Here is a 22,492-nt window from a genome sequence, read left to right as displayed (position 1 = left end):
TTGACATATTATCAATCACTCAATTATTTTGATGAAGTAAATTTTTTAATGAACATAATTTTGAGGACACCCTTGTGTGACCGATTTCCATATTGCAATGAGTTAACGAGTACCTTTGCACATATTTTCCATTTACGCAAGGTCAGTGATCATTACACACCTCTGTCCAAACGTGATCTGTTTCATCATGTACACATCTTGCATCATATCCTAGTGTTCGACACAAAAGCGTGAACACGTTCACCCATTCTCCGCACCGTCCACGTCTTAGAGTTAACAATGGTTCCGGATCGATATAGCGAGGGAATTTCACCCGTGTTCCACATTTAGTACATCTGGAATGATATTTAACAATTATTAAACTACATTCCAACAATCGCAGAACTTTTTGAAAAAAGGGCATTGAAAGTTTTAATTTCATAATTAATTCTAATTTCTTTTTATTAGTTATGTTTGAATTGAGAATTATAACGGCTCTTAAAGAATATATATTGCTCTTTTTCTATTTATAAAGTTTAATTAAATCGTACATTCGACATCTATATATTTAGTATAGACCTACAAAACCTTTTTTCAAAAAACTCTCCAATTATTCTTGGGATTAAAATATATCAAGTTACTTATGTATCTCTATTTGTGAACATCTAGGATCATCTGGAGGTACTGTGTTCTGATGTTTACAATCTGAAAAACAAGCAGTACACTTTGGACTATCGACCCATGTGAAGAATTTATATTTAAACCAATGTAACAATTCCATGAGAAATATATCTTTAACATCGTCAATATCATCCTCACTGTATTGTTTTTTAACACTTTTATCTGGAGCAATCTGATTTAGTTTCACATGCCTACAACAGTAAATTTGATGAACAAAACCAAATTTAGAGTAATATAATCATTTTTAAATAATTGATTATTACTTGTGCAGTTGTCTGAGTCTAGTCATAGTAGCTATTTCAAGGTCTACAATGGGTATTACTTTTTTAGCTTTCTCTTGCAAGCTTGCATCTTCATATTGCAGAACTTTTTGGAAGTTGTCTATAATAGATTTGTAAAACCTGTTCTCTTCCACTGTGAATGTTAGCGGTATTAAATTATACAATGTTGGGTCTTTAGTAACAGATGTTTTGGTAAAAGAACTTTTACTAAGCAATTTTTGTAGAGATTGCAATTTCGAAAGTGGTGCTTCTTGTGGCAATGAAAGGCAGTCAGTGGTCTATTGAAAAAAAGGAATGTTAATGGTGCCTTACTAACTGGTCACAAATCAAATTAAATTTTATCATTTAACAAGACAGGCTCCATACCAGGAAGATAGGAAAAAGGAATTCTACATATACTATACAATTAACTATTGAAATAACTAGCAAAATTTAAGAAATTTCTTATATTGGATCATAATTTGAGTTATAAAGACTGAAGAATTAAAGTCAAACTAGTGTGGGGATAGTGGGGATGGTGACGGTCAATTAACGACGCAGAATTCTGACCAGTTAGTACGTCACTACAGTACTTTACGAAAAAAAATTCAATGAAATAAAAATCAATGACAATATCTTAAAGTCTTAAAGTATAATTACCTCGACAAAGCCAATATCGAACAAACATTCGATGCCTCCAAGAGCAGGTAGCAATTTTGTAGTAACTAGAGGATGATCAAGTCGTACTTCCCGATATTTTTTGTCATTTGGATGGGACAGAATGTTTTGACAAACAGTTAACAATGCATTTTCAGCATCGTTTCGTATTTGTTCTTCGTTCTCTTTTAACAAATCCACGGATCGTAACAGATCTTCATCCATGGTTGAGATTTCTTTATTTTCACAAGTACAAGATGACACGTGCAAGTCTAGAGGAAAAATGTGATATTGCAGTTGGAATGCAAGTCATTCAGTGGTGTTGCTAATCGTCTAGTAGCGCTCTTTGTGAGAAATGACATAAACCGGGTAAAACAAAATAATTCGTGTCTTTATATATTTGTATTTTAGAAATAACAATAAGTAGATATCTAATCATGCATTCAAATTTTCATCAGAAATGATCATGCCTCAGTATGATAAAAAAAGACAATTAGATACATACATATTTATAATTTTATCACACGAAGGTAAATTATCTTCTAAAGATATAACAGGTACCCTTCTTTACCACTCATTGATACATATATAAGTAAGTATAAAGAATAATTTTTTTCTTTGTTGCAAGCATCTATTTCATTTTATATTAAATGAATGAAAAAGCGTGAATTATGAAATTCATAACATATATATATATATATTTAATCTATTCATTTAATAGCAACAAATTATTGCAATTCTCCTAAGTATGTATGTATATTGTTTTACGATATCCTTTCGTATGACATTCTCTGGAACATACGTCCCATTATAATACATGGTAAAACCACAATTCCACGACTATATTCGATACGTTATTCTCAAACGAAGCCTGTTAAAAGTGTAAAAGTCCATTCCGTTTGAAATATAATGGCGTGTCTATAAACAACGTCCAACGCTGCTATTGTATGCCACTGATATCGTTAAGGAGCATCGTATACGATGTCGCAGAATGGTGGTGAGATAAGAAAAGCATAGCCGATGCAACTCAGAATGCACTCGAAATGTATATGACATCTGTATGAAAAGGACATTGTATAGCTGTACCATTTGCGAGATAAAAAGTAACATTCCTATCAGTATCACGATGGATTCGAATCAGATTAAAGAAATTTCCAATATAATACAATATCTCTTGTGACTTTTTCTTATTTATTTATAAATAGCAAAGTTTTAGACATAAGTAATTTTTGGAAATTAATCAATCATTCGAATATTGTAATTCTAAATAAATACTTATACTATGAGATATCAAATTTAAAAGTTATGGAGGTTAAGATTGTCCAGAGCCTAAGGTTATGGTAGGTTATGGAAAACGACTTACCTATGGACTATATGGTTATATCAAACCTCAAGATTACGAGGGAGGTCTTGCTTAATGGTACAAAGGCGGTTCTCAGTAAACGTGAAGGTTATAGGAACGGCCTCTCGAATTCCTTCCTTGTAAAGCTAAGCCTGCAAAAATCATTTGCAAACTTATGACAAAAGTCTTGAAATTTTCTATCCTGAAAATTCTCAAACTTCACTATCATGAAAGTGATTCTTTCAGATTTACTACCTTATAGAGTATATTTCCTAAATTCTAAATATCCAAAGCGTAGATCTTAGGGTTTGTTAGATTTTATTAAATTTTGGGAAAGTAACTTCCCTTAAAATTTTTTAATTTATTAAATACTAACGTTGTTCATTTCCAATTTTTTTTTCAGTAAATCATACAATTTTCAAGGAAAAAAATTGGACTGTAGTAAACAATTGTTTCTTTCTAAATTCTTTTTGTACCCCCAATTTATATCAGTTAGTTTCTACAAAGTTTCTATTCTTTTAACATATTTTTTAAATTACTTCATTTAGACCTTTCTATAACTTTGTTAAGATTTAAACAAGAAAAAATTAAATTTCAAAAAATGACTGAAACAATCGAATGAACAAAAGGAAGTTCTGCGTATTTCAATTTATGATAAGAGTAAAAGTTGACAGATTAGAGATACAATTTTTTGAATGAAGCAGTTCGCGTTTCACTTTAGCGGGCCGTATAACGGCCTGATTTTCTACAACATTACTTTCTTTCAAACTCCGGACAATCGGTCGAAAGTGGAGCACTGCTTTTGTTTCATTTTTGATTATGTACAGCTGCCAGCATCGCGTTCTTAAGGCGGCCAACTTTTCGATGCTACATCCCTCTCGCTTTCTTTTTTTCGTTTCTTATAAACCTACAATTTATCTACGTCAATTAACAAATTAACGATGCTTCAATTCGAACCATCCAACAAATATGAATATACTTCATTTTATTTTCATACGAGATAATCGTACGATATATGAATCATTATTTACTTTTTTTAATATTAAATTATTTTAAATAATTCAATACTGAATATTCATTAATAACAATATTTCATTATCATTTCAAATGTACGATATTATTTTAATCATATGCTTCTTTGAATTTATCTCGCAATTTATTTCTCCCTTTCATTTACAAACTAATTATAATTATCAATTAATAACAATATTGCATAATAATATTAATAATAGCAGTAAAATAAGTTAATGACATTAATAGTAGCAATAATATTATTAATGAATGTTACTTTTAATATTAAACGATTTCCAGTAATTTAATATGTAATATCAATTAATCACAATATCACGTAAAACAAACGATAATTATTCGAATTATTTGCTTCTTCAAATTTATTTCACAATTTATATAGCAATTTATTTCGTTCTTCTCGTATCATGTCACGATGTTAAGTACATAAACGTTTGAAGACAATATCCGGTTTAAAACGCGCGGGCTTTTTTTGTCACCGGAGGACATTCCCAGCGGTGGAATTATGAAATTGAATGTGCACGGGAATAAATTACCGAGTTCACACGGAAATAAACTTGATGGACAAACACGATGTCCGAGCGCGGACCGGCACAGATGTTTGTACACCCAGTGCAATTTTGCTGATTTCGCGAAACTTTCGCGAGATATTTACTCTTCGAAGCGTCGCGTCTCTGGTAATCGAATAGAACGACGAGTCTATTCAATCCAAGATCAAAAGTGTTTTCACAGAGAGTCGTTGGAAAAATGGAAAATTTTCCACGTCATTAAAAACCACTTTCTATAATTAAATCTTGAAAATCATATTAGGTTAGGTAATAAGTTCGTTCATGTATTTTTGAAAGATTTTCGATCGGTTATTACTGGAACGTTGAATATAGTCGATGCGTTTGCGGGAAATTTAAAAATGTAAAAATGTACATAAAATTAAAAAAATATAGAAAAATCTGACATACAGGACTTGAGATAATATCTTTCAATACAGATCCATTTTTTTTTCTTTATCACGTTCTTAAAGATATGAATCTGCATAGATTGGGGTTAGGTTGGGGTTAGGTTGGGGTTAGGTTGGTATACATTCTCTGTTTACTTGTTACTATTGCAAATTTAATTAATTTTCGCTACCATGCGTCACACGTTCGACGCATTCTAATTCTTGGAATGTCTACTTGCATTTTTTCATTGTTATATATGTAAAAATATATGTGTCGTATTATGTAACACATTGAAAATTTGAAATTTTAATTGTGAACAGCGACTTTTCTTTTAAACGATGGTAACGAAAGAGTTAATTGTTTATAATATTTTTTACTTGTAGAAGAATAGAATATAGAAAACCTAACCTCAACCTAACCTCAATCTTCGAATTTAATTATTTACAGAAATTTCACTTTCTTTTCTCATTATATCGATCTTTTTATCGTCGCACCGATTTCACATCGAAAGGCGAATTAATTCTGAAGACGAAGGACGCGAGGGGCACAGTACACGAATGAATCAGTCGAAGTAACGAACTTTTATATAATTTTCAACTGGAAAAAAATTTGTTCACGCCATTAAAGAATAATCCTAACGTTGAACGTTACAGAAAAATAATTCTTTCATGGTATAACAAGTTTTCGATATATAGATCGATGTTATGACGGTCAGTCAAGGTAATCGCGAAACGTTACGCTGCTTCGCCGTTAAATACGGCAAATGAAATAATGGATAAAGTTTTACAGAGTATAGAGTTCAGGAACAATATTGCTTTTAGAAAGCAATATTTCAACGGCTCGTAAAGTTCCCTTCCCGTCGTATCGTTAATCGGTTTCCGTTTCGAGCGTGGGCGGTTTTATTGAAAAAAAAGCCACGCGAAAGATTCTAAATAACATTTATAAATGTTCTGTGAAACGTAATCCCGGCGATCAGTTTTAATTCTGCTTTAATTAAATCACATTATCGTCGAAGATAGAAAGACCAAAAGGAAAAGTAGATTCCGATAGTATTATCATGGTTATTTCATTGGTTAGTGGGATATTGATTTTATATTCTATTGTGTTTGATAATTCCTTTCAGATAAATCCTCGATATCCCAAGATTTGTTAATGTACAGGAAGTTTCTATTACTATCTTGTCTTTTTTATCAACTTATTCTCTTCTTCTTTCCTATTAATTTCAAGATAATAATACATAAAATTAGACAAGAATGAAGAGGAGAAGGAAACTGATTCTGGCAATATTATTCTTGTTATTTCGTTGATTGACAATCAAATTTTGGAAATATAATGTGAACTAGTCTTTCTTTTATAATGTGCAAGAAACGTAGATAGATATTCTGCTATTGACGGCGTATGTCGTTACAAACGTTGAGTCATACTACTTGACGGATCATCTTCGCTATTTATACTATCAATAATCAAATTTACTATCAATAATTAAATTACCAGCTGATCATTAAAATTGACGTATGTAATTTTGTTAAGCAAACACCGATGTAACAATGTTTTTCGACGATAAAAATTGTTTAAACCAATCATTGTTATAATTAACCAATTATAACCGGTTAGATTCCGAGTGGTCAATTTATACAACGAAACAAGTTGTCTAGAGGTCTTCTTTGATCTTTTCCGAATGGTAAATTTAAATTTCTCCAACAACTTTCACAACACATTTTTTCAAATACATATTTATATAAGCAAATCATATGAAACTTCTTTTACGCAATAAAACAATTCATTTCCATGAATAAGTAATAGAATTAGTAATAAAAGCTCCTGAATAATTGATAACGAAACCTTCCTTTTCTCCGCCTTTACGAAGGAGGGACAATGCACAGCAATTTGAATTGAAAATTTAAATTTCGAACCGTAAACTAAAAATTCCGTTTTACTAACATAAAGATACTTCACTTTATGTTACGTTATGGTGAATATCTTATTTTAAAACTAATTCAGTATTCTTTTTATTTAACGCTTACATAAATTAAGTGTTACCGGAATAAAGATATTTTATCTTATCTTATGAAAATATTTTCGTTTCAAGTAATCTAATATGTTATCCTATTTAGTAGCTCGTTAACGTAGAACGTGAATTAAAAACACGGGGAATTAAGTGAAAACATCGATCACGAGATGAAGAAAATGATCGTTTCTTAAAAGAAAACTTTATTTCACTTCGGTTGATAGAGGACGAGGATCATAGTTTGAGCAACGTTGACCTAGAATATCTGGTGGAAAAGCGACGAAAGCGGACAGGTACCCGCAGAGAGGCAAAGCGATAACAAAGCTCTCGCGGGAAGGCTGAATTGTCGTGGAATCCTTTGAAATACGAGATTGCACCGTCTTGGTGTGTTTCTTCGTTCGCTGGCTGCAAGATTTCCGTTAGCCTGGGCGAATCTTTTTCAACGGCATGGCTACTCGAGCCTTTCGAATTATCGATCCTCATTGTTGGAGCCGCGGATGCGACCAAGAGTATTATGCGCCAGAAAGAAGCCTCGTTGTTGCTTGCTGTTCCTCTTTCCTACGCGGTTCTTTCTCCAACAAGCCATAGGCTTGTGTGAAGGTACGTGCAATTTTATTGAACATTTTTGGCGAAGTGAGATTCTTATTAAAATATTAAATACAATTTATTAAAACATCAATAAGTCTGAAGATCACATTATGCCTCTTCATTAAGATGTCTTATCTACCATTTCGAAATTGAGTTGAAAAAAGAAATTAATTTTATCGGTAATCATCTATTCAATGACTTTGAAATACGTCGTCAAGGCCAACATTCTGAACAACTTTTCCCTATACATGTTAGTATTACTTATTTTGGATATTAAAGCCGAATTACGGTAACGTCATATTACTTTATCACTTTAATATAATATCACTTTGCATGAAAAAAAAAGAAACCTAGGGAACTTCAAATATTTGAATATATCTTGAAAAATGAACGAATGTTGGATAGGACGTTTCCACCAGTGACGGTGCAGAAGTCAAATGTGATAAAACGATAAAAAAGTTTGAGTGGAATTTAACAGAAAAATAAGTTAAAATAAAAAAAGATATCAACATTACCAGATGCTTTTCCCGCGATCTTCACGTTATCACGTTAAAGAACCCTTCTGAATATTTTTCTCTCCGAAAAACGTTCGACGCGTCGAACGATACTCGAGCACCTGAAGAGCGGCCTCTAGAAATCAGTAAGTTTAAAACGATCACTCGATGTTTCACATGTCATTGAGTGTTAAAGCTTTGGCAGCGGCGGGAAAATTCGAGAACGCCGCCTCCGCTCGACATGCGCCGAAAATTCGATAAATTTCAATTTCCGACAAATAGCCTTGGCCAAGGTTCATCCACTTATTCTGCCTCCGATAAATTTTCAATATCCACGCCTCTATTGTACGCCAAACGTCCCATCTCATCCCTCCATCTCACTTTCCCTCTCTCTCTCTCTCTCTCTCTCTCTTTCGTCTCTCTTGACCCATACACGGGACATTCTCGTTCGTTTTGCACACGTGCCGGATACACGTGTACACACGGTCGTTAATGCTGAAACGTTGTTTTGCATCTCAAACGTTGCTTACAGCACGTTCGACGTCGATCGACAAGACGCTGATTTGCCTCGAAAAAGCGGGCCTTCGACACCAGCCCGGCGTAAACAGGTTAGATTGGAGAGACGTGTTTCCGATCCAATCATCGTTAGCATCCTTAATTTGTCATGGTAACGATGTAACTAGAAGTTTCCTTATAGAGGTTATGTTTTTAGACCGGCTAGTAATGGTGTTCTGCTTATTGAAATGTATTGGGTGTTTCATTTGTCGTGGATTCCTTAATAGGAATTTTTGTTACCTCTGTTAGTGCGAGAATTACGTCAGGGCAAAATAGGGTAGTTTAAAGCGAGGAATATTATGATTCGTGATATTTTTCCTTTAGAATTATTCCTCTTTAAGATTTCGAGGTAATTGGCATACTTCTAAATGGGGTTATGTTATGCCTTTATGCTCTAATTTCTAATCGATGCATCTTTCTTTATTTTTCATAACGGGCAACGGAATAATATGTTCTATAACATTTTTACAATATCATTTACATCTTTTAAAATGATACTACATATCATTCTATGCTCTAGTTGATGCATCTTTTTATCTTCAACGGTTAAGAAATGTAATAGAAACTGTCAACGACTAAATTAATTAATAAAACATTTATCATAAATGATATTGTCCTGAATAATGCGATAACACATTAAGAAAATTTGAGAGAACCTAGAGTCACGTTACTTTGTACCTAACGGGACTATGTTTTCAGAATGTGCGCCATTTTGGACAGCCTTAAGGAATCCCGTCGTCGTCTCCGGAAATCGCATTCACCCTGTCAAATATCGTTACCGTTTGACGCATAATCTGCCGTGCACAGGGCCGTTAGAAGCATCAAAGGTGACGTCGCTTTTAGATAGCTCTGATAGGTCGATATGCAAATAAAACCACAACTCGTGTTCCTCCCCTCTCCTAGAGGAAATCGTTAACCGAGTGTTCAGCAGAGTGTCGAGAGGCACCGGAGAACGCGTTATTAGTGTACGTTAATTCGCGTATAATAAGCTCATTAAATCTTTTTATTCGAGCATGGTTGAAAAGACGTTGCTTTACTCTGCGTTTTATTTTTCACTCTTCTTCCTTTCACCCCTACTCTGTCCCCCCCCCCATCGACGCGCCTCTTTCACCAGAGTTTTTGAATGGCGTTTATTAGGGCCACGAGTCCGCATCGAGAACTACTTCGAGACTGTAGTAACGTCACGGAAAGATCATTAAATGAAGGAGAAAAAATGTCTTTTTTACTCAAACACGACGAACTTGTAGCGTAAAAATCTTCTTCTTCTTCCTCCTTTATTTTTTCGGTTTTCGCCCCTTTTTTTACGATTTGCTTTTTCGAAACTTTTCACCACGAGGTCTCGTCAGTTCTTAAGACATTTGGCCTTATTATCGATAGTTCGCGTATCGTGAATTTCGGTTGTTTATAATTATGCAAAATGTGATTATATGGTTTGATGTTCTGATTGGTGAAATTAAAAAAAGAATTGTTTGATCGTTTATAATCAAAATTTTGTTTGAGGGGAAACATCACACGTAATTGGGTACAATACAGAGTATAAAATAAATCAAAAAGTCAACGATGTTATTCTATTCTTTAAAAATTATTTACATTTATGATCATCATCAAACTGTATTCACATTTATGAAATACCAATATTTCCATTATATCTCCATAAAATTTACAGTTGGGCTATAGGTTAGACATATTTGCTTAATTAGGATTGAGATTATATTCGAAGCTTCATAACTACCAATGATCAGTCACTCTCTCCAATTACGCTATCCATTTTGTTTTCATAACCTAAATATTCCTAACCTCAACATGATACTACCTATCCAAGCATAATACTAAATTTCACTTCGTGTATAACGTACACCCTTGTTCGTGTTAGAACATTTACAGGAAGTGAAGTAAATTTCGAAAATAATTAGGTAACTATCATAATTTTTAAGTTTTTGTGAATTATAACTGAAATAATAACGAAATGAAATAAATGTGGAGTAACATTTCTCTTATATTCAATTACTTTTTATTTTTTTTTTTAAATTCGCTATAAAAATAAGATGTACTTTTTTTATTGCGAGGTTTGGGTCTATAGCTACTCTAGCCCCCCTCCCCCAATCCGTGCCTGCCCTAGAAATCGATGAAGTATGCTCTATTCTAAATGATTATCTGCGTACATTAAATCTTCAGGCATTCCAAAAGTTTGCAGAGTGATAGTTTTGATGAAATTACGTTCGAATCTCTATTATCTTTGCATAGTCTATGAAAAGATAAAAACAAGTCTTTTGTAAATTATTTAAGCGTTTTCTACTGTTGCAGTAGATATTAAACTATGCATACAATACATACAAAATTTGGCAATAAACTTAAAAAAAAAAAAAAGAAGAGAAGAGTTCGAATCTATATTCAGGACTGAATTTATAGAAAAGAGGTTAGGCCAGAGTAAAAAGGAAAATTCCTTAGTAGGGCTAAATTGGATATCACTTAAACGTATCTTTTGTCGAACGGTCGGCATTCGCAATCAAGTTATTTACAGTTCGTGGAGCAGAGATCCATAGTCATGGATAACCTCTTTCCTCGGTCTTCGTCGTAATAGGTTTTACGTAATCTCTGGTAATAAACGAATCCATTTTCTCGTAAATAGATTTTTCCTAACCTCTGTTTTTTTATCTGCTGCTTAATGCCCTGTCAACCGGCACCTGGAAACTTCGACCATAGATAAAAATCGCCGCTCGACGCGCGCCCTGTCGTTCAACTGCTGAAGTAATCCTATCGGAATGAGGATCATTCTATGGTTCTCATTGAAAGAAAAGCCAGCAAGGGAGTCAATCTAATGGATGCGGATGGAGTTAATAAAAGTGCAGATTTTTCGTCTTATATCATCTTTTTCTTTTTTTTTTTTTTCGTTACTGGTGGTTGAATTTTAAAACGAAGAGAGAAATAGGATTTTTAGGAGTCAATGGTACTCGTACTTACTTCATATTCAGTCAGTGCAATTGTGTCAAGAGGTTGAACCAAGAAATTTGGAAATCATGATTTTACACGTCGACTAGAATTGGAACCGATCGAAATCGAATTTCCGAGCGTTGGATACACCGATGTCTGACTAACTGATTCGGAAACGATCCGAACCTGTTCAGATCTGTACGAAATAAATAACGTAGAATGTGAAATGTGGAAAGGAAGTACCACTTATGTTAATTGCATTTTATATTTTCGATTTATTTTCACATGAGAAACACTTTCATCTCCTCCATAACAAAAAGCCAAATTGGAAGTGTCCTTTTTATGGAAGAACATTTGTTGCAGTTTCAAAAGAAAATTTCTGATTTTTTCAGGTAGCATTTGACTTTTAGCTTTATTTCTCAGTAAAAGAAAAATAATGTTACGAAATGGTGAAGTTTGCTGTATCTAAAAAAATCTCTTCTACTGGAATATTGATAGCTAGTCGCCATTCCCTGTGCGAACTGGAATGTTCAAAATAAAAAATTCTTTTTGATTCATAAACTAGGAAAACGTATGTAGTATGAGAGTTTCCCAAAATTTTCATGGTTTGTAAAAATGGAAGTAGTCTGAAGGAAGAAGAAATTTTTTACCAAAAAGAAATCAGTTTTAAAAGCGTTTGAAAAATCAAATAATTTAGATGTCAAAAGATATTTCTGAACTTTGTTTTCTCAATAAAAAGAAGAAATAATACATGTTGAGTGTTTCGATAAAATTAGTTATCTAAAGATAAATTAGGAAAGTAATTATACCGCGAAAGGTTAATTGCTTAAAAACATCACTATCATTAAGCAAAAAATTTCATGTTTCCAGACAATTTGGATGAGGAATCTTAATTTCTTTAAAACTAACTTTTGTAAAGAGTTCATTGCCCGAAGAAAGTACTTTATAAAAAAGTTTTAACGAAGAGAATAAATTTTCCATTTAAAATATTTCCTTACAAATACAAAAAATATTAACTTTTTAAAAAATGTTCAGACTGCGTAGGTATGTACAATGTATATGTTTATCGCGCGCTACGAGATTTAAAAAAGGTTCCAAAAGAGATGAAAGGTTGATGGTGAAGCCTAGATGAGTACAGAAAAGGGAGGGGGGAAGGGAAAATATTGAAGGGAAGAGGAAAGAAGATTTGTCGCGTACGTACGAAATAAAAAGCACTCGAGCGACGAAACTATAACGGAATGGAAGATGAAACCTTCTAGTGATTCCTCGGGAAGAAAAGTGGAGGGAAGGAATGGGACATTGAGGGGCAAGTTCAAAGAAGATTACAGGGGGAAACATCGAACAGCGAGACATGGATCCGTTGAGAAGCTTTCTACGAATTTACTTGCTCGAATTACTGACAGAGTGCCATAATATTGTCATTTTATATATGTAGCGTTTTATTTCATGCTCATAATTCACAAATAAATTTCCCGATCTGTCGTAACATTTATTTAACCCTCTATAAGTTTAATGTGTCACTTAAAAATTATATGTCCATGTATCCATATACCGTGAGTATAAAAAAAATTTCCAGTTAAAAAGTAGCTTTTTTTCAGTTTAATTTATATATCAATAGTATTCACTTTGCAACAATTTTTGCGATATTGTATTTCGTGTAATAAATTATGTCATATTTTTGTAATAGATTTTTATTTTTCAAATTAATGCTATTCTTTTTATATCCTAAGAAAGCCAAGTTTCAGTTATAAGTAGTATAGGTCAGCTATATCGAATTACTGGGGCAAACGAGGTCAAATGTTTTATGATATTTTAGTATACAGATGGACGTAGATACAAATTATTTTATATTATCAGACATTATATTATTCACTGTTTTATGGATTACTATCATTTGTAGGTTTGAAGTTCTATTTTTTAATGGATAATAACAATTGCGAGTAGAAAAATATTGTATAAATTAAAAATTAAATTACATGTATTAAATTACCAAGCGCTGTATAATTCTCTAATTTAGAAATTCTTACAACTTTGAAATCCTACTTTTCGAACTAAAAATTAATATAAAATAAAAGAGTAAAAGAGAAGAAATAAAAGGGACTACGAATAAAATTATATATTTTATTTTTTGAGAAACCTAAATTTTAAATTACCAGACATTATTATCCTATATATTGTAAATGTTCACAATGTACCACCCTCCTCGTTCCATTATCTTATAAAATAAAACTCTGAAATAAGAATTTCGAAGAAAAATATTCTTCGAAATAAAGTTTCGTACTTTAGCTTTTAAAGAGTATACGTTACACGAAGAGCCGTCGATTATGCGAAACTTTACTTAGAAGGTGTTCGAATCGATCAATCCTCCTTGCACACGTAACCATGAAATTTTAATGGAACTTTCGTCCACTTCACTAAAGTATCGGAACTAAAAAAAAAAAAGAAAGGAAAAAAGGAAGGGGGAAAAATGTTGAAGTTCAAGCGAGAAATTCTTCAACGAGAAAATCAGCATATTGTATAAAGGCGATGGAATGACAAATATTGAATCATTGAACAGATTTGAAAATTTCCCGAATTTTCATTATTCATTATCGAATTGTTATTCTGAATATTTAATCCAGCGAGGGAGAGAGAAGAAAGTCATTTAATTATTATTCCGAACGAAAAGTCGCTGGGAATGAAGGGGAACTGTTATAAATTCCGTAGAACGTAACGAACCGTATTATCACCTTACCATCAAGTATCATGTCGCAAGCTCGGTGGTCGTGTGGAGTTTATGCAATAAATTCAACTTCACCATCCAAACAACTCATAAAATATTCAACGCTGACCTACAATCTGTTCATCATTTGAATATCGTGTCACGGACATAACAACATCCACTTCTGCACGGATTTCGTTATGATAATTCACGATCCCTGATACAGATAACAGATTTACCGGACTGATCATTCATACCGGTTATTAGATTCGACGTACTCTGAATTATTCTCACACGATGACGAAATATTTCATCCGTATCGGAGTAATTAATCAGTTGCTTCGAACTGGATCCACAAATATACCAAAGACCTTAACATTTTGGAAGAAGATATATATGAATCTATTAGATATCAAATTGATTAATTTTACATTCTGTCAACAATTGAATTTTGTTAACAATTTCATTATTCAGATACGTTATTAGAATTTAATTTCTTAGGAAAGAAAATATATACTTTTACTAGAAATTATGACAATCCGCAGAAATAAATTTGTTAAGGTTTTAGAAGTAAAAGTGATTAACTCTACTGTTTCTTAATTTATTCGTTCCATTATTATTTTACTATTCAATATTGGATACGCATCATTCGGTTGAATTTCATGGTTTACTTTCATCAAAAAAATGTTTCGAAACAATCGAAAGAACTACTGTATAACACGTTGATATACCAAAATTTGTTGAGATTTTTCGAAAGGTCAGAACAATGAAAAAAATGAATAGGAAAATAAACGACTCACTTTCACAATGAAATGCAAGGAGACCAACCTTTAAAGTTTCAAACATTTCATTTAACAAACAATTTTACGACACACTAAAGACATATTAACAAACTTCCTAAAATTTTTTTCAAATTATTTAGTCATCTAAATTTAGCCAACCAAAAAGATTAGATTTTTAACGCGAACGACCTACTTCCATCACAAGGTGTGTGAACAACTATACAACCAACAACAAAACGATAGAAAAAGAAGCAGATGAAAACAATGATCGAACGATAGTTCGAAAGAGACCACATTAATCAGACAGATTCAATAACGTAATCATTTACCGATACGCGAACAGAAACCATCGAACAATGAGGCTGAGTGAATTTTCGTAATAAGAAATCGAATGGAGAGCGCTTTGTTCTCGGGGTGGCTTTTATGCGCGTTTAATGTTCCACTGTTGGAATCGACGTATTGCCAAGCTCGGTCTGCCCTGGTAGAAAGTGCAAAGATACGTTGTGACGATAGTGGCGGAAGAAAAGGGGAAGAAAAAAAAAGGTTGACCAGGAGAATTTGTAGTTGGAAGAATACAGCAGATATCTTCGGTATAGATCTGGCCGCGGGTGACAATGGCGGCCACAGCTATTGGCCCGTTTCACAAGCACGGTCCATATCAATACCCCTTTGTTGCACATGACCGAGTCTCGGATAAAATCCGCTTTCTCTCTCTTTCTCTCTCTCCTTCTCTCTCTCCCTCTCTCTTTTCTATCTTCTACTTTTCTCGTGGACGGCAGAAAGCCGAGAAATAATGCGCAAACTTTTACAGCGGATGAAATCCTTTGGAAAAATATTTCTTACGCTTCTATGGAACACTTGGAGCGTGCCGATGCGTTTTTGTTCCGAACGCTATACTTTCGACCAGTGTAGCGCGCAGCCCCTGCTACCTTCGACAAGTATGTATGAGACAAAGGGAATTTTCGAGGAGGTTTCGTGGTTTTAAGTTGTTCAATATACTGTTTAGTGTATTCTTTGGTGTAAGATTTTGTTCTACAGAGTATCGCAGTAATGATGATACAATGGACAAGAGGACGACCCTACGCGAGGAAGCAAGTGGAAAGTGCAGTATAAACAGTTTTTCTTATGGCGCTATATTACTGAGAAAATCGAGTTTAAACAAATTTGTTTAGTATGTGGTGTAAATATAAAATGTGCAAATAGGTATTAGGAAGTTTATATTTTCTTTTTACGAACATATTTATATTTGTAGAAAGAAATTTCATATGTTTTTGCGTTGAATGATTCGTAGTTTAAATAATTTCGTATGTCCAAATATAAAAGCCGTTGACCACTTAGTTCAAATAGATATTTTCTTTTCATAAACGATGTTATAGTTCTAAATGCAAATTTCGAATATTTCTATTTTGAATGATCGCTAGTAGTTTAAGTAGTGTCGTGTATTCGAATATAAAAGTCGCTGATTAATTTCAATTATTAATCGTATACTGTGTACAACATTTCTTAGGTGAAAATTTATGATCTTTTTCTTGATGAATAAATGCATATTTCATACGCATATTATTGAACAATTTCGTAAATTTACACATAAAACTCATTAGGCTAAATATTGACTGTTACATGCAATATTTATCAGTACTTTATCTTCTATTTGTAATTAGAGATAATGGTTACTGACATTTGCAAAAATATTTCTTAGAAACGTAAAATATAAACATCGTATGATTAATGTACCGCGCACTTTCTTTACGTAACCGAGTTGTATAAATTCCACCTTTATTTCGTTCCGTGATTTAAGCATGAAATCGCGTGAATTCGTACGGCAGTTGTTTTCAAGGTAATCCGGCTAGTCGTGCGCGCGCGCGCGTTTAATCGAGCTTCGAGGAATAAAAAACAGAGGAAAATTTCCCAGTAGAATGTACTTTTATTAAAAACTTCCTCTGAAACGTGTTCTTATGCATTTAATATTTAACAGCAAATCGCCGAGCCGTGGATGACCAGTTCACGAGTCTGGTTTCCTGTTAAAAACTTTCTCATTGCTTTCAGGCAAAGTAATCATAATGTACATTCATCGAAAGAACGATAGAACAGCTATCTGGCAGTAATTAAAACAATCATTTATGCTTGTGTAATTTCAATTCCTCTACACAGTTTTTAAAGAGATAAAAGAAAATGCTGAATAATTTTATTAGTTCCATTAATGTATTCGTCATATTTATTCTGCACGGCGAATTATTTAGTTTATTGTGTATTGAGTTATTTCACTTTTGCTTTCAATGCCTCGGTTAAAATCTCACTTTATGACGATGTTGTATTATAGATTAACAATTACAGTTCGTAGTTAGCAATTTTATTGCAAATTGCACTAAGTGAACAAATTTACAGCTAACTATATATTGATGCTACGCACACGTGACATATTGTTAGCGAAAGAACAAACAATAGCAATCGTTCCTATAAGTTTTGATATTGAGTTTATGCAATTGCTAACGTCATTGCTGGACATAACATGGATAATATCAATCAACTGTTATATTTTATACGGAACCAGAGATGTTCTTATATTTATAAACCGGAGTGTACATAACGCTAGTAGCAACGTATTAAGCCTACAAGCTGTACGAATTTGAGCAGGAATCCACGCGTCGTAATATAAAGTGTATAAATGTTCCTTAATTTTTCCGCAACCACCGGGGCTGTAGCTTTTTCACGGTCCGCTAGATGAAGCTGTTAGGAGCACGTCTGTGTGCACCCTGCCAGACTTATACAGTCGATGACAAAACTAAATGGCAGGTAGTGGAAATTGGTACCAATGAAGTTTCACTAAATATATACGTAAATTTGATACAAAAATGTAAATATTAATTTCCTATAATACATACAATACATAAAATAAATAAAATTTAAGTACATGACACTTATGCTAGTTTCTTTTAAACTATTCATCGTCGATGATAGTTATATTCTTCTACTACCTGTACACTTATGTTTATCCTCAACTGTATATTCCTGTCCATAAGTCATGGGACACTTGTCTTTAAGCAAAACGATTGTTAAAACTTAAGTACGCTTGACATTATGCAATTTCAACATTTAACGTAAATGCTAATTTTATTTCATAATAGTTACTTTATAATATAAAACCGTATTTTAATTCGATAGAACACCGTAAGGCTTCACAACTCCAAAATTTTACACGAACTTCTTGGGTGACAAATAATTTATACATTTGACGTTCATATGATAAGTGTCCACTGACTCCACTACGATTTTTAATTCGTACAGTAGCAGCTCACGTTTGAATGAGTGAGTTAAACAAGCAACAGTTCGTGTAATCGGCTACTGACTAAAGTCTGCTTCAAATATATGGAGCTTGCATAAACAGTAAGTTCTACTGTAACTTACGAATGAACAAAGTGAATCTAGAAAGTCGTACCTACATTCTAACAATTATTTAGTTACAATTGTTTCTAACAATTATTATACTCGAAATAAATCGGTGTACGGTGATTTATGGACAAGAGTGTACATGTGTTTGGCAAAACGTCGCACCCACACGCGAGCGCATTATAATAACCGTGTAGCCACAAAGGCGACAACTTACTCACAGATTAGAAGAAGAAAAGTAGTACTTGAGCGGACTCTTGAGGCGTGCCGGTCTTTACGGTGGCGTGTTTAAGTCGGCCGCACATATTTAAAGAGCGGCCGGTAAACTTCGCGAAAAGGAGAGCCGTGTGAAAGCACGCGAGGCTCTTTTTTTCCTCACTCGTGCTCTCCCCTTTCCCTGGCCACGCCAATTCACGTCCAATTAAACGTAAAAACTATCCGACAGCGTTGAATGCTTCCTAAAAAAGGAACGATCACGCTCCGGATTAAGCCTTCGTCACGAGTGTCGTAAGTATTTTTTACAAAGACGATTCCCTGATTGCTCAATGAGTCGAGTGTTCCATGCGTTTTATATGGTCGATGTTTGGAGTGAAATTTTGGTTTGTTATTGATGACTTGGAATACCTCGATTGGACGTATTTTGTATGTTGATTAAATTACTATTATGTGCATGGTGGATGTTTACGTAAATGGATATTTTTATGTTTATTATTAAAGAATTAAAATTAAGTAGGGATCTCTTCCGTTTAATATTACAGTCCTCTTGCACAATTTAACTGTGCGATATTAGTAACGAGATTTTATAGATCAAAAGTTATAAATTACCAATAATTTCTTCTCTTCTCTTCGCTTGTCTTTTATAATCGGTAGAAGATGACAACAAAAGGAGCGAAATTTTACAAGTACCAAATATAAACCTGTCAGCTACAATTAACTATGTCTTGTCAATTCGCTAGCATCTTCGTCACTTTTATCCTTAAAAACAAGTCACTATGTTACTATCTTGAAACCTGGAACCACGTGCAGAAGTTAGGACCAGTAAATCCTATAACCAGAAAGCCTCGCGTTTCTTCCAATCATCATTTACACTCATCTACTAAAAATGTCACCAAAAATACACCAAATGGCGTTGGACAAAGAATAATAACATAAGGGAGGAAACTTGTTGACAATATGCTGCGTTTTACAACAAAAACACCGCCCCAGAATTTTCAATTTTTCAACATACGAAATACAAAACATGTGGCCAACGGAAGAAATGCAACTTAAGTAGAATTTTGCCTACTAAATATCGCAATGAGTGTTATACTTTAGATATTTTATATATTTTTATTTTTTGTACACATTTTGCATCTATATATCGCGAGTGTTTAAATTTTCTAAATTTTCAATGAAATATCGTGAGCCAATATACAAATAAATAACCTGACACACATGTGAAAAAGAAAGACACAAAAAAGAAATAGAATTTCACAACAAAGTCAGTCGTGACCGACAAGAACTTGACGATTGAAAAACGAGGTCAGAAAGATATCTAACAAAATAATCCATCGCGTTCAAATTCCCGTTAGCAGATAACGGAGCATACTCTTGACCCGATCAGTGTCGTCTCAACGAATGGGAAACTGGTTATTTAATCATCGTTCTCTAGTCGTAATCTCTCAGAGTGATTGTAGCTTTTGTACGGTTTACACCGCTCGTGAACGCTATACTACGTGTTGTTATGCTTTGTTTTATTTCAATTCACAATGCTGAAAAGTTATGGAGGTGTGATCCTATAGTCTCGCGGGTGTCATAGCGAAGCGTTGTTGTGTTTGTCATCGACGTGTTAGGGAGAAAAACGCTTCCTGGTAATAAATCGTCGAATAATTGTTCAGCAACGCGGTTTTGTACACCAACTGGATTTCATCAATAGCGGTGGTCTAGTCGTCGGTCTGGTTTTTCACGCTATAAGCTATTTCATAAGGTACAGATCTTGAATCTTAAATTTTTCATTTAAAAAGTATGATTTTCATTGAGTTGATTGGAAAATTCGTGTCGTTTAGTTTATTCGGCATAAATTGATATATTTTCCAAAAATATAATTTCAGGCGAAGGGAAAAATTACGTTCTTTAAAGAAAAAGCTCTGATTCTACGGAAATAGGCTGTTTTTCATTTTTTCTTAAATTTCGCTACGAATTTTCCGAACGATCTAATGTTCGTTGCTTGGTTTTTTAAAGATGAAGTATTGAGTATTATTAGATTATAGATTTTTATGCGCCTATGAAAAATTTAAAAATAATAGATGCATAGAATGTACACAATATATAGAAATAGATACAATTTCCGAAGTAATTGTATTGTATCTTTCACTAACACATGCATGCATTTCAGAGAATGTAAAAATGCACGTATCACGTTAATCTGTCGGAAATAATCCATCATTATAGACAGTTAGGTAACTAACAATGGTTAAATAAGAATAATTATGAATAGTTACGATCACTGATGTTTCTCATAGATATGTTCCCATTTTATGTAACGTTCTGTTAATGTTGCAGTACAGGCTGTTTCAGAAGAGGTGAACATAAAATTTGAAGCTGAGTTCAGTATACAGAAATTGGACAGACACGTTTCGAGGTAAATTTGTGATCTGTGAAAACAGTTTGAAACTTTCACTTTTATTTTTACCTTTGGAATTTGGTTAATCACGAATCGAAAATAAATGAAATTAATTTTTGCACTAGAAGTGGTCGTCCATTTGTATATTAAAAAAAATCAAGCACTGTTCATTTCATACTAAAAGAAGATTCTTGATTGAGATGTTAAAGCAACGTTTAAACTCCTCCTTATTATACAAGGTTTTCCATAAATAAAAACACTAAGGAAATAATATTGTAGCGTTTTCATCCTATTTTTTTTTCTTCTTTCATGTTAATTTACTTCCACTTCAAGATCCGAGAAGATACCACAAGAAAGATGTTGCGATTCTCTCTTTTTTCCCTTGCTATCTTCCTGCTCGTTGCACTGATGCATCTCTCTCAGGGAGAGACGACAACAGAGCTGCCCTTCCTCTTGCAGAAAATCAAGAAAAACACCGAAATGCAAATGAAAATCCAGACCGATACACGGAATTCGGGCTCCGAAACCATGTTTGATGCACCCACAGACGCGACTACAGGGATCAGGACTACAACTATAGACCCAGGACAGTTATATGTTCTGCAAAGCATCATTGAAGTACCCATGAGATGTCCATCCGGTTCTGATTTCATACGTGGAAGCTGTCGCACAAGAATTGACTGAAATGAAATATGTGAAATCGAGATTTGGAAACCTCCTATATATCATACAATATATTCATAAAAAATTCTAGTAATTTATTTTCTTTAGGACTTTTATCAGGTATAGAATAAAATATAGTAGGGTCGAGATTTTGGAGCGCCCTATACATCGTGTTAATATAATTGTACGAATATTCTACTAATTCTGTTCTTTTGTCTCAATTAAAATAAAATGTGTGAGATCGATGAAAGTCGATATACATACTTCCATCTCCATTTTGAAACATCTTGTACGTACAAATGATCAAGCACAGCATCACGTTCGATTATCTCAAGGGAGATTGAAGAGGAGATCGGATACTAAATGCGACATAATTATCGAACACTTGTCTCGCGCGAGTTTTATGAAACTTAACAAGAATGTGCGACGAATGAAACGCGAAGGGACAAGACGGAAATATCGGATGGTAGATTCCACGAAAGTAAGTTTACGAGAACCGATGAATCTTGCGTGAAATGAAATGTGAAAAACTTATCGAATAAAGGTTCCGTGTAATTTTACGAGGACCAAGGAATCTTCCGCCAAATGAAATGTGAAATGATCTCTGAATGAAACCGTTCTACTCGAATAAGGCTTGATCTACGGAACTTCAAACGATCCGGACCGAACGTTTGCGATCGAATAAAATTCAAGACGAAAAGTTGACTTGATCACGATTTTTTCTATCATTGAATTTCGAATTTGATTTATAAAATCACATTCGTTATGTGACTGATTTTTATAAAATACACTAAACTTAATAATTCCCGAAATTCATTATTCAATAAATTACCAAGCACGGAAGCTCAGTTACACTAAAATACATGTAAACACGTGTAGATCCATAATTTTATAATTC

The 22,492-nt window shown here is 33.5% G+C and overlaps 2 protein-coding genes across 8 annotated transcripts in view; one reads left to right on the top strand and one right to left on the bottom strand.

Annotated features, from left to right (window-relative positions):
* LOC100742826 (peptide-N(4)-(N-acetyl-beta-glucosaminyl)asparagine amidase) overlaps nt 1-22,492 on the bottom strand; it is a 53,631-nt gene that overhangs the window by 1,457 nt on the left and 29,682 nt on the right. The window contains exons 3-7 of one of the 2 annotated variants that reach the window (XM_003488043.4): nt 2,941-3,071; nt 1,581-1,849; nt 924-1,219; nt 621-851; nt 161-335 (exon numbers count right to left, since the gene is read on the bottom strand). In XM_003488043.4, coding sequence (XP_003488091.1) covers nt 161-335; nt 621-851; nt 924-1,219; nt 1,581-1,802 — 924 coding nt within the window. In that variant the 5' untranslated portion in view covers nt 1,803-1,849; nt 2,941-3,071. Of the gene's footprint in view, nt 1-160; nt 336-620; nt 852-923; nt 1,220-1,580; nt 1,912-2,940; nt 3,072-22,492 lie in introns of those variants that run through there. The other variant, XM_033319875.1, reaches the window with a different exon arrangement.
* Nucleotides 7,126-21,684, top strand: LOC105680532. Of its 6 annotated transcripts, none has more exons than XM_033319880.1 (3): nt 7,126-7,491; nt 20,871-20,941; nt 21,265-21,684. In XM_033319880.1, the coding sequence occupies exons 1-3, from the start codon at nt 7,389-7,391 to the stop codon at nt 21,613-21,615; spliced, it is 525 nt and encodes a 174-aa protein (XP_033175771.1). In that variant the 5' UTR covers nt 7,126-7,388; the 3' UTR covers nt 21,616-21,684. The 6 variants fall into 6 exon arrangements, 1 of the variants encoding a protein (XP_033175771.1); XR_004461423.1 differs by lacking the exon at nt 7,126-7,491 and adding an exon at nt 19,943-20,331 and having other exon boundaries at nt 20,871-20,949; nt 21,265-21,404; XR_001102157.3 differs by lacking the exon at nt 7,126-7,491 and adding an exon at nt 19,962-20,295 and having other exon boundaries at nt 21,265-21,672.

Source organism: Bombus impatiens, unplaced genomic scaffold, assembly GCF_000188095.3.
Source record: "Bombus impatiens unplaced genomic scaffold, BIMP_2.2 scf_0217, whole genome shotgun sequence".
Classification (NCBI taxonomy): domain Eukaryota; kingdom Metazoa; phylum Arthropoda; class Insecta; order Hymenoptera; family Apidae; genus Bombus; species Bombus impatiens.
This window is presented reverse-complemented; position numbering and strand designations above follow the sequence as displayed.